This window comes from Talpa europaea (assembly GCF_964194135.1).
Source record: "Talpa europaea genome assembly, chromosome: 12".
Taxonomy (NCBI): Eukaryota; Metazoa; Chordata; class Mammalia; order Eulipotyphla; family Talpidae; genus Talpa; species Talpa europaea.
This window is the reverse complement of record NC_140079.1, coordinates 78,575,087-78,587,734: the sequence shown is the minus strand read 5'-3', so window position 1 is coordinate 78,587,734 and position 12,648 is coordinate 78,575,087. Positions and strand designations below refer to the sequence as shown.

Here is a 12,648-nt window from a genome sequence, read left to right as displayed (position 1 = left end):
TGGGACATACTCTTCATAAGAATGGTTGTTTTTCATCTGAGTGGTGTGTTAGTATTTGTGATCTCCTAGGAGTTAAGCACAGAATTATATAAAACAGCAAGTCCCTGCTCCTTCCGCATTCTGTTTCCAGCTTAATTTTTCCCCATAGTAATTCTTACCATTGGATACACTCACTCATTTATTGTCTGTCTCCCCTCACTAGAATGAGCTCCATGACATCAGGGAGTCTTGTCTGCCTATTTTATATCCATAACTTGGAAACATATTTGGAACACAGTAGGTGCTCAATAAATATTCATGGAATGGACGGATGACTGGAAAGCTTTTAGGAATGTTTCTTAGCCCAGTAAGAGCCAGGGCTGCACATGAAGTTGGCTTTGGAGTAGGAGCAGGAAGGCAGCCCTGCAGGAAGAAACCATGTAAGGGGGTCATCAAAGTCAGGGGAACCCAGTTGTTTGGGGGGCTAGAGATATATTGGGGGGGTGGTAAACAAGTTACGAAATATATTGAAGACAACTGGGGGAAAGGCGTATAAGTATGGAAAAGGTCCTTCCCAGGGGGAATCAAGGAGGCATTCTAAGTCCTCATACTAAAATTTAAGGTCTATGTAGAAACTTTTTTTCCCATGCATGCAAACTATATTAGCTAGGGTTCTCCAGAGAACCAGAACCAGCAGAAGGGATTTAATATGAGGAATTGACTCACGTGATAATGGAAACTGAGACGTCCCATGATCTACAATCTGCAAGCTGGACACCAGGAAAGCCAGGGGTGTGGTTCTGGTTGACTTCTAAAGCCCTTCTGACCAGGAACCCCGATAGCGTAAGTGCCGATCGGAGGACAGAAGATGACTGATGTCCCAGCTCCTGCAGTCAAGAAGAGAGCCTTCAACCCTTTCTCTGTCTTCTTGCTCTGTTTGGGTCCTCAGTTGGTTGGACGGCATCCACTTGCATGGGAAGGGCCATCTGCTTTACTCAACCCACCAAGATAAATGTTGTTCTCTTCCCGAATTACCCTCACCGGCACACCCAGAAATAACGTCAATCAGATATCGGGCATTCTGTAGCCCAGCCAAGTTGACTATAAAAGAAGCCATCTCGAAGATAAAGGAATAAAGTAGATGTTCATGAGTATGCTTCTCTGTGTGTGTGTGTGTGATGAATGTGTGTATCCTGAGTGAAGTTTGGAGATTACCCCTAATTGCAATAAGTATATCTAACACCTAGATTTTGGTTTCTAAATACTATTCCTCGCCAAGAAAAGCAAAAACCAAAATCCAGGTATTCTTACAGAAATAGGTAATTCTAAGACTAGGGCAGTGCAAACAAGATGAGCCTGGAATATCTTGCTGAATCAGGAAGAAGTGTTCAAAGAAAGACAGGCCACCTTAAAATGGTAAGAAGGGCCTCCCTGGTGGTGCAGGGGTTGAAATCTCAGTGCTATCAAGCTTTTGCCAGCCTCTATGGCAGGAATTTGAGTTCAATCCCCGATCCCAGCCCAGGAGCTGACCCACATGGCGCAGCAGAACTCTCCTGTCTCGCCCGCTGCTCCCCTCAGCAGTGTATTTCAGTAGATCCGCCTGTTTTGCTCCCTTCTCTGCCTCTGGTGAATCCTCTCACCCCCCATACCTCTGGTCTACACCTCAGTTCTTTTATGCATAAATAAATAAAATACATCTTAAAAGAAAATTAAAATGGTAAGAGGTAAGATAGGGGCATCCTGACTAAACCTGGGGTAATTTGCACATCAAAATAGCAATGGGTGATAATCCATTCAATAAAGTAGGAAACCATGAACCCATCTGAAACATACATATGTGAGTAAATTAATAGCAAAGAGAATGTTCTTTACAATAGAATGCCAACTAGAAGGGATGAAACTGCGAACCATGGTAGTGATAACTAACTGGGGCAAGGAGCATCAATGGATGCCAAAACCCATGGATAAAGCAGTTTTATAGTCTCAAAATACCTTCCTTCCCTCATGATCAAGTGATTGACATTAATACCATCAGTCATCGTTCCCATTCATATGAGAAGATAACACAGCATTTCTCTATTTCTGCCCAAAATGCACACTGGTGGGCTAATCAGGACAGATTGGATAAACCCAAATTGAAGGACAGTCTACAAAATAACTTCCCTGTAATTTTCAACAACTTCAAGGTCATGCAACTCAAAGGAAGTCTGCAAATTATTCTAAATGGGGAGACCAGAGGAATGTGACAACTGGGTACTGTGTTTGACAACATATTCAATTTTTTTTAACCTTAAAAGGATTTTTTTTTTTAAGACTCTGAAGAATGGTTTGAAATTGTTTCAAAACAAATAGCAAAAATAATGCCTGGTGAATGTTAGTCCTTCTCTTGGTGGATTCCTGCCAAACTGCAGGATTCATCTTGGGCAAGCTTCTGTGGAAGCCCTTTCAGCTGACTGGGTGTGAAGGGTGCCTTTGCGGCCCCACTGCCCCGGGACCCTGCCAGGGGTTTGTATCGGTGCGTCATCCCTGCAAGTCCTGGAGCTCCCTGAGAGCAGAGGTCCTGTCTGGATCTTCCAAAATACATGGAGTGAATCTTCTCAACAAAAGCCGTGTTTGGGGTACAGCTCAATCCTCCCCTCTTCACCTGGGGTTCAGCCACAGAAACTGCCCAGTCAGGTTGTTGGAGGTACCCCTGGCTGAGGGAGGCCCAGGGCAACCAGGAGTCATCACTGCAGAGGGTGTTCTGGGGGTGCTGGAGGAAGTATTACTGTTTAGGGCTAAGTTGAGGACCTCGTCCCCAAGGCATAGCCTTGCTAACAGGCTTCTCTAGAAGGAAAATTCCCTTTAACACTTGTAATGTCATTGGACGCTCCCTGATCACTTTGAGGGAGGTGTGGGATGCCCAGACCATAACCTCCCCTGCCTAAGCGCGGAAGACTCACTCACATTCAAGGATCAGAATATTGGGGATAGTGGAAGAATAAAGAGCAGTATTGCTTAGGAGGATGGACATTACAATGTTATGAGTAATTTGTTGGTAAACTTTTCCCTTCTGTTTTCTGCTGTTTCATGTCTGGATGATGCAAGGTACTAACTCTACACAAGAGGAGGCTGAGGCGCCTGCATCTCTCAAGCATGGAAGCTGTTCTGATGGGCCCCTTCTCATCTCCTGATGAGTAGCGCGCCCCCTTGTGGTGAGGAACGTACAGGGACTGACAAGAAGGCTCTGAGGAAGGGCTGGCAGTTTCCATGGAGGGAGGCAGAAGAGCGGCCACCCACAGGGGGTGGGGCCTGGCAAGGAGCGCCTTGCAGCGAAGAAGGGCAAAGTGCATGTCCTCCACCTGCCCCACCCAGCTGACAGTCCACCCACTCTGTCTGGGGCCCTTAAGGGGTAAGTGTCCTTCTGAACCAATCTCTTTCCTGGGGGATCAGGTTCTTCCTTGGGGAGTTCTTCCTTGGGGGGCCAAACACCTCAAAGTGTTTGAGCAGAGAGGTGCCCTCTTCTACTTGCTTTTATCCCAGGCAGGGACTACAACTGCCACCGCCTCATCACGGCACAGTTCATGAGACTGGAACTCTAGGGGACAGGTACAGAAAGTCTCAGACACTGCCCCTACTGATATCACTATTAGAGTCAAAGGGGTAGGGAGGGGAAGTCCAGGGTGGGGCACCTCCTCCAGGTGAGCCCTAGATTTCTGCTCACTCTTCCCTCTTCTTGTCACTACAACAGACCCCAGAATCCCAAGTGGCTGGAGCACTGGGGGACACCCGGAGAGAGCTCTCACTGGACCAAGTCCTCCAGGAACGAGATGAAGCCATTGCCAAGTGAGAGGCAGCTGCTTTAGGGGTGGGGTGGGAGGGCAGTGGTGGCCCACCCTCAGGAGCCTGTCTTGCTAGAGGAGGGGAGGGGAGGGGCCCCAGGAAGGAGAACCACACAAGCACTCACTGAAACAAGGCTGGGGCTTGGCAGCACTTGCCACCCCCGGGGCCCATGACCAGATTGCAGGGCCAGAGCCTCAGGCTGCTCTCCTGACCACCTGCAGGAAACGAGCAGTGGAGGCTGAGCTGGAGACCTGCAGAGCCAAGTTGCGAGCTGTGGAGGCCCAGCTGCTGGAGGTCTTGGAGGAAAAACTGAGACTGAGGCAGGAGGTGGAGGCCTGGGAGGTAGGGTGGGTATGCCCGCCAGGCTGGGAGGCACGGGCAATGGGTATAGGGTCAGCCCTGAACCTGCTCTCCTGCCCCCAGGAAGACATGCAGCAGCTGGTGAGGCGGCAGGTGGACAGTCAGCTTCAAAGAGAGTCCAGGAGCAGTATGAGAGCCCCCGTGAACCCCGGAGCTGCCAGGGACCCCTGGTATCGATTCTCCCAGGGTCACTGGCGGTGACAGAGCTTAGCCCAGGACCTTGGGAGCAGTGTCTTTATTCATTAAAGCAGGAGGTGTGACAACCTCTGCAGCCTTGTGCCCTCTCAGTGCCTGCCTGAGTGCTTCTGTGCAGAATTGTGGAGCAGGCCACAGAGCCTTGAAGCCTGGGGTTCTGGACCCCCTTCTTGCCAGCAACTCAGGCCAGGAAGCCTCGGATGGCAGCCATGAAGTCCTGCGGGCGGTCAGCATGGATCCAGTGGCCAGCGTCAGGCACTGTCTGCATCTGGGCCCGAGGGAAGAGCCGCCTAATCTCAGGGTGGTGGCAGGCACTGTCCCCCGAAGAGAAGGTGCCGAGAAGGATGAAAGTGGGGAGACAGGGAGAGAACCAGCAGCGGAAGCAGAGTGGGAAAAGATGGAGAATCACGTGAACCCACATGCCACAGTGGTGTTTCCCAGATCTTGGGCACTCCCTGCTCACACCCAAGCCCTCCCCATGGCAGTCTCCCCAAGACTGCCCTTTCCGCCCGTGCAGCATGGCTTACCGCACAAATTGAGAATTTCCGCCTAGGAGGAAGAGGGTTGGCCCAGGGTAGGATTCTTGTTGTGGTGGGAAGGCCATGATCTTGTCCATGTGCTGGGTCAAGGCATCCAAGTTCACCCTCCACACGAAGCGCCCATTCACCTCTACCAAGTTGGTGAGCAGGAACTGCCGCACAGATATGTCCTGTGGGGCAGATACGTCCAGCTGGGGGGGTTCCCTGTGAGGGTGGGGCCCTCACTCTTCCCTTGACAGGTCCTAGAGTGCAATACCATCCAGGGATCTGGGAGCATACCTCGATAACAGGCCTGAGCTGCTCATCGGCCAGTTTGCGGGCTGAGGAGCGGGGCACCTCATCTGGGATGTCTACGGCTCTCATAGCTGCCATGTAGTTTGGGAAGTCTGAGACGGATGTAGTCTCCACTGGACTGATGTCCACAGCAATCAGACGTTCCACCATCTCTGGCTATGGAAGAGAACTGGACTGGGGGCCAGCCTCAGGGCAGGCACGGTGGGTTTCAGGCATAGTTCCCAGATCTTGAACCTGGCCATCCACGGCTTGTGCTGAGCACTCAGGGTCTATACTGGATGAGGGGAAACTCTGGATAGGGGTGGCTCACCCTCTGTAGTGCTAGCAGCATGGCTGTCTTGCCTCCCATGCTGTGACCAACGAGGACAGAGGGTACCAGGCCGAGCTGGGGCAAGAGGTCTTGCAGATCCTGGCTCATGGCCTCATAGCTCATGTCTGGGCTGTGGGGGCTGTCACCATGGTTTCGAGCATCCACTGTCAGCACCTGGGGAGTGGAGGGTGGAGGAAGTGGGTAGCACTGACATCCATATTCAGGGCTTAGATAGCCTGGCAGGCTTGCAGGTACAGGTGGGTGGAGAGTTTGGGGCGAGATCCTGAAGTGTAAGAAGGGCCTGGGTGGTGAAAAGGCCCAGTTTTGAGATCTAGGAGGCCCAAATGAAGAACCCAGGTCCACTGTGCCAGAGAAGAGAAGGCCTTAGGAGTGTGCTTACATTTCTAAAGGTCTGGCCTGGCTGGGTGGCAATCCCAACTGGATAACAGGCCTGAGCTGCTCTAACATTTGGAGCACAGAATATCTAACAGCTGGAACACAGAAAGATGGGTCCCTGTAAGAGGTAGCAAGCCCTCTGTCATCTCTGGTGAACAAACTGGGGCTGTTCGTGGGAGGGTGAGTGTTCAGGAACAGGACAGCCACGCTTAGCTTAATGTGGAGCACGCAAATGGAGATCTTTAACACGGATGACGGGTGGAAACATGCGTAAATGTTAGTCTGGGGGCCCCCTTGCTGCTCAGAGACACCAGGCTCTCCTCAAGGGGGACCCAGAAGTGGGAGCGGGGAAGCGGGCCCCGCCGAGCCTCCTCCTCCGCGCCCGCCCAGAGGCCGCCTCCCGCCGGACCCGCCTCTCCCGGAAGCTCACTCTCCGGCCTGTCTGCTGGGCGAGCGCCTTGGCGATGGAGTTAAAGTTGGTTTTGCTGCCGAAGAGCCCGTGCAGAAAGACGAGGGCAGGGGAGGCCGCCTCCCCGTCCAGAAGCCTGTAGGAGAGCGGCACCGGCCTGGCGGGAGCAACGGGATGGGGAAGGGTCTGAGCCACGGCAGGGAACGGGCTGGGGGCGTGGCCGGGGGCGTGGCCGAGCGGAGGGGGCGGGGCCGCCGACGCCGGGCCTGAGCTGGTGGGGGACGGGCGAAGGACGGCTTCCCACGGGGCGCCCTTGACTGACCTCAGCTGTGCGCCGCCTCGGCCGCTGCTGCTGCGTGCGACGGGCACCTTGGCGAGGCTGGGGCTGGAGGACCCGAGCCCCCTGTGGGGGAGCCTCCAGGAGCGGGCCCCGCGGAGCATGCCCGCGAGTCGCTACCCCACGCGGGCCTCGTCTGTCCCCTCGCTCCGCCTCCCGCCTTCGGTAGAGCCCCGCCTAGTTCCGACTGGGGCTCCGCCCTCTCCCCGCCCCTACCGCGGCACTTCCGCCTTCGGTCTCAGGCCCTTACGTAATGCCCGAGACCGGTCCGTTCCCAGCCCCGCCCCTTACGCCATTACGTAATCTCTGCAGCACCGCGGCGCGGGCGAGGCCAGCTCCCCGCCGGGCCCGGGGCGGAGCTTCCCACGTCCATGTCCTGTACCCGGCAAAGTCCTGCCCCGCCCCTTCCGGCGCTGAATCCTGGCGGGGAGTTGGGGACCTACGGCTTGGGACCCCGGTCCGCTAGGGTTGGCCTAGGTTTTGGGGCGCGAGCCCTGCGGAGCCGTAGCGCAGATTCTTGGCAGCCTAGGAGGCCCTGCTGTGGCCCACGCCCGGCCACACACCTGGCCTGCTCCTCTGCGCCTCAAGCACTGCCTTGGGTGGGTGCCACTTTCCGTGCTGCGCGCGGGCGGGGAAGAGCGGCGCCAGGAGTGGCTCCAGTTGTTGGGGAGCCGGCTTGGAGCACCGCGCTCCACACCCGTGGGCCCAGGCAGACCAAACGAAGCACCTCTGACGCACCCTGAAGTTGTCAGCTCTAGGAATAGAGCTAGGAGGGACTCTAGAGGTCATCTCCAGCCGCCCCCAGCCCCCACCATTTTACGGGTGGGAAAACTGAGGCAAATCATTTCTACAAGAGGCAGAACCGGAACCATTGTCTGATCTGCCATTCGTGTTGGGAGTCAAGGTGAATCAAACCCAGCCGAGTGTTGATACCAATGGGGGCATTTTGGGAGTGAGCTGAAATGGCTCCTACCCCCCACCCCCATTAACCTTTAGAGAAAATAAACTATCCTCCCACCTCCAGAATCAGCATAGCCCACAGGGAAATCCCCTTCCTTTGAACCCTGACCTGCAGCCGTCTTCTCCCCCCAAGTCTGATGGTGGTGGCATTCTCGGGGCTCAGCTGGCTTCTACTGCAGTCCATCCTTCAGCAGGTGCAAAAGTAGCTGCTCTTTCTATAATATTCCCCTGCTCAGAAACTTTTAGGGATTCCCCAGTGCGAAAGTAGAGAGCTGAAATAGCACTTCAAGCCAGTACTCTCCAGTCTGATCTGACTTACCTTTCCACCCATGCTCCCCATTCTCTTCTTCCCCAACCAGGAACTTGGAGGATCACACTGCACACCTCCCTTTATGTCTTTCCCCCCTCCACTCCCCTGCTGTGATGTTGGGTCCACCTTCCAGGTATCTAGTTACCTGGACATAATCGCCACCTCTTCTTTAAACCTTACCAGATTTCCCCAGTTGAAACCAATTTCTTTTACCCCATATTCTCAAAGCAGGTGTGAGAGTCTACAGTATAGTGTTAAAGAACTGGCTTGCTCATGCCACAGTAGGCTGAGGAATCCTGGAGGGCAGACACCATGTTCATCTGGTGCAAAGTACAATAGTAATTTTAGTGAATGATCATGGATAAATCCAGGGCTCTAGCTGAGACTTAGGTGAAGGTTCAACTTGTGGCTGGGTCAGTGCCCTCTCCTGGAGATGCCATCTGGATCTGCCAGGTCATGTTGGCCTCTTCCTAACCAACTTAGGGCAGGCCTGATGGAGTCAGGACTAGTAAGATGATTTCTCACTTCAGCGCCTAATAAACACCTGGCCTTTTTATTAGGCTCCCATCTTGAGTCAATCTGGGGACTGGGAACTGTTTTGCTCTAGTATGAGCAGAGCTCTAAGGTCACTGGGGACTCTAAACACACCAGGTGGTGTGATCATTTCTTGCCAGGATAGTCATTAAGGGCTTAATGAGGACATCTGAGCTCTGGGTAGGGGTCAGTCCCAGGTCTGGAAGGGGTCCTTGGAGGAGACAATCAAGCAGGGTGTTTTTTCTAGACTTGGTGGCTGAAGGGAAAGGGGGTTGACTAATGTTAGTGATTCAGAAGGCTAGTATTTAAAAAAATGGTTTCAAAAATGGTTCCCTCCCCCGCCCCACAACAGGAGCCTACAGTTTAGCCCATTACCTGAACCTGACATAACTCTTGACCACCTGCCTGGGAACCAGAGCCCTAGGGGCCTAAGCAGACTTGAGACTTCCTGAATCCTGGGCCTCAGCCCATGTCCTGGATGGTTAGGGCCAGCCCGCAAGCAGAAAAACCAGTCAGTTTGGGGTTTCCATTTGAACATTCCAGAGAAAGTGGTGGGGCTAGGAGAGGGGTTGTTTCTGCCTGGAAAGGACTCTGGTAAAAGTGGGTTGGGGAGTGGACAACTTTGGGGGCTGCCCACCCCTCCCTGACTTGCTAGAACTGAGCTGGTAGACTTGCTGTGGGTTGACGAGAGTGTCCCTCTTGAGGTGTGTTGCCGTGTTGGAGGGGAGGCCTTCTGGACCCCCTGATATGCAAAGATGGATACGGAGGGAGAAACAGTGCAGAATGAGAACTGGCTGCTTGTTTCCATGTTCCCAGCAGTCTGGCATTCCTGAGAAGAGGAAGGTATTTTATCATCCTCATTTTACTGCTGAGAAAATGGAGAGCGAGAAGTAAGGCGAGGCAGCTCCAAATCACTCAGCCAGTTCCTTCCCGCCCTGTGGTGACTCTTAGTGCAGTGTTCTGTGTTTTTGTCACTGCCCTCCTGGCCAGGGACCCAGGGGTGAAGGGGTGTGGCTGCGGTGGCAGGGACTCTGTGCCCCGGTGGCGGTGGCATTGAAAGGGTTAAGGCAGGGAGGAGGCGGGTGTCCATAACTGCACCTGGCTCAGTATCGGTCACGTGGCTAGGGTTTCACCTGCCCCGCTGAGCAGGGACAATCCGGCTGCTTGTTCCTCAGTTGGTCGCCATGGTGACAGGAGTGTGCCATGGGAGGTCACCAGGGCAAATTCCTGCCAACCTGCTGGGTGGGGCAAGAGTGTCAGTAGTGTGGGGGCCTGACCAGGGCCCCAGGAAGACCCCGCCTGGGATTTCTCTATGAGTTCCCTCCCAGCCTCCTCCCATCCTGTCCCTCTGCCTGCCCCCTACCCCGCTTCTCCTCAGATTTTAAACCTGAGTTTCTGAAGCTGCCAGGACTCTCATATACATTGTTTTGTTTAATCCGCACAGCAGCCTTTCCCACGTGGGCATGGCAACCCACTCTGGGCGTCCCCCAGACTTACTGAGCACTCAGAACATTTACTCCTTCCTTCTTTCAACAATCAACAGACCCTTAGAACCTCTTCGACCTGTTTCTAGACACAGCTTTAAAACAAAACAACAAACTCATAAACTACACAACAGTGGGTAGTGTGGAGTACTTATTTTCTTGAGGTCAGGGAGGCCCCTGGGAGCATTGATAGAGGTGGGGATTGGGAGTGATCACCCTGGGGCCCTCTCTGCCACTTCCTGGCCTCACCTGCTGTTCCTCCCCTCCAAGCTTCCACTAGGCACAAAGATCCTTCATCTCCTGCTCATATCTACTCACGCCTCTGTTCTAGAATCTCTGAGAGGTGCTGCTAACAGCACTGCTAATCAGCTTGTTTCTACTTCCAGGCATAGTGTCAGGTGTACTCACTGTCCCTGCAACTGCCATACCTTCATGCACATGGATCTTAAAGCAGGCGGGTGAAGACACCTTCCCTTTGGGAGTGGAGGTGAAGGGACTCCATGTACTTTGAAACCCAGCAATATCTGTTTCCCCTGAGACACACCAGCCTGTAGGAAACATTGAGCACCTACTATGTGCTAGGTACTGGGGATGCAAGGGTGAACCCAGATGGACTCACAGGCCTGATAGTCTGGTGGGGAAGTTAACCTGGCAAGTATGCAAAGGAAAGTGAGAGCATACACCAGGTGGATCTGACTTGCCCTGGAGTCAGGTGGGTGATGCTTGAATGGACATCTGAAGGATGCGGAGGAGTTGATCAGGTGAAGGGGTTTCGGTGGAGGAGATTATTCTAGAAGTAGGAACACTATGTGCCGTGGTGAAACCCTCTTATCTCCCAAGGCAGGATCTCAGGAGTCATTGATAATGCCTCCTCCTTCATTCCATTCCCCACCCCATTGGATCCATCACTTAGTTCTGTTGATTTTTATCTTGCAAATAACTCTGATATTTGCAGAAACCATGCATTTCTCTCCATCTCTGCAGCCCCACCTCTCCCATTCATTGCTGCCTTCTCTCTGGGTTTGTCCATTTTTGGGCTCTCTAGTCATCTCAGCGTGATCTTTTCCAAACATTCCATGTGTTTTGATGTTAATCTAGTTTGTTCCTGCCTGTATTTTCCTATGCTCTGGGTTTTGTGCTCATCGCCCCTGGGAATGCATGCTGCAGACCTCAGCGTAGAAAAGCTGGCTTGTGTGTTTCAAAAGCTGAAACCCCAAGGGGTAGGGGATGCCTCAGTAGAGCAAGTGTCTTGGCCAAGAACTACAGGGGAGTCTGCCACCTGCTTTTGACAAGGTCCCCAGAGAGGCAGATGGTCTGCTAGGCAGACAGGATCACAGGCAGCTTGTAAAGTCTTACCAGGTTCTCGGCCCAAAGCAGACACAGTGCAAGTGGCAAGACTGAGGGGCCATTGAGACAGGATGATAGTCTCTGCAGTGATCACTGTTGCCTCAAGGCTTTGACTGCTTCTTCCTCCTAACCTTCTCCCTTGCCCACTTAGCCCAAAAGCAAACATGGCCCTGCTGAATATCCTGGAATTGGGGCTCAACCTCAGGAAGGTTGTACCTCAACTTGATTTTTTTTTAAGGTTTATTTATACAAGAACTGGGGTACAGGCCAGAGGCGCGGAAGGGGGAGAGAATTCACCAGAGACAAAGTGGGGAGCAGAACAGGCAGACTGACCGAAGATACTGCTGAGGGGAGCAGTGGGTGAGACAGGAGAGGTCTGCCCAGCCATGTGGGATTCTCCCTGGCCGGCCAGGAATCAAACCTGTGCTGCAGAGACTGCGGACAGCTTCACAGCGCTGCGCTCAACCTGCTGCGCTCAACCTGCTGCGCCACTGGCGAGGCCTATACCTCAACTTGTACACCTCAATAGCTTCGTCAGAAGGGAGCACCAAGGAAATATGTTGCCGTTGCATGTCTGTGTGTGTGACTGACTTCTGCAAGTGCCACAGTGCCATACACATTTGTCCGCAACTGACTTTCTTTTTGAATCAACGATCCAAGAATTCATTCAACAAATGTTTACTGAACATCTGCTAATGTCAAGTATAAACATTAGAGCTAAGGATGTGACAATTACACTACCTGTTTCTCAAGGAACACAAAGAACCAAGATTAAAAAAAGAAACAAAACCCTGATTTTTCCTCTTCTGGTGGAGGAGACAGGCCATAAACAAACAAACAAACAAACAAACAAACATGTAAGTACAAATTGTGATCAGGTCAATGAGCAGTCTGCAGTGGGCATGTTGAATGATTGGGGGAGGCAAAAGTAAATAGAGTGTAGGGAAAGGCCTCGGGCAAGGTAAAATCTGAAGGGTCAAGAAAGAAGCAGTCATGTGAACACCAGGGAGGAACGTGTTCCAGGCAGAGGAATAGCATGTGCAAAGGCCCTGAGATATGCAAGCACTTGCATGATTAGAGGAAGAGAGGAAGGCAGAGGAGACTGGAGCAGAGAAAGCAAGGGGAGAAAGGGTTTATGAGGTGGGCTGGTGGAGCTGGTGAAAGCTGGGAACTGATAAGGAATTTGGTCTTTATCCTAAGAGCATTGGATGGCAGAAGGGAAGATCGTGGTGAGGGGAGGGGAAGAATCAGAAATATTGCCGGGTTTCTGCACTGAATTCTATGAGTGGGTAAGTTGTGCCATTTACTGAGATGGGGGAGTCTAGAGAAGTATTTATTTTTTCCTCTGCAGGGTACTAGTTGTAGGGAGACT

At 52.7% G+C, this 12,648-nt stretch overlaps 1 protein-coding gene across 3 annotated transcripts; it reads right to left on the bottom strand.

The window, feature by feature from the left end:
- Window positions 1-4,503: 4,503 nt before the first annotated feature.
- On the bottom strand, window positions 4,504-6,745 carry ABHD11 (abhydrolase domain containing 11; the record flags this gene model as incomplete). 3 transcript variants are annotated; one of them, XM_084250485.1, is made up of 6 exons in its annotated part: window positions 4,504-4,670; window positions 4,884-5,065; window positions 5,175-5,345; window positions 5,500-5,673; window positions 6,326-6,461; window positions 6,627-6,745. In XM_084250485.1, 6 exons carry the CDS (start codon window positions 6,743-6,745, stop codon window positions 4,538-4,540), a joined length of 915 nt encoding a protein of 304 aa, XP_084106611.1. In that variant the 3' UTR covers window positions 4,504-4,537. The 3 variants fall into 3 exon arrangements, with proteins under 3 accessions (XP_084106611.1, XP_084106612.1, XP_084106613.1); XM_084250486.1 differs by having other exon boundaries at window positions 6,326-6,440; XM_084250487.1 differs by lacking the exon at window positions 5,175-5,345.
- Window positions 6,746-12,648: the final 5,903 nt, after the last annotated feature.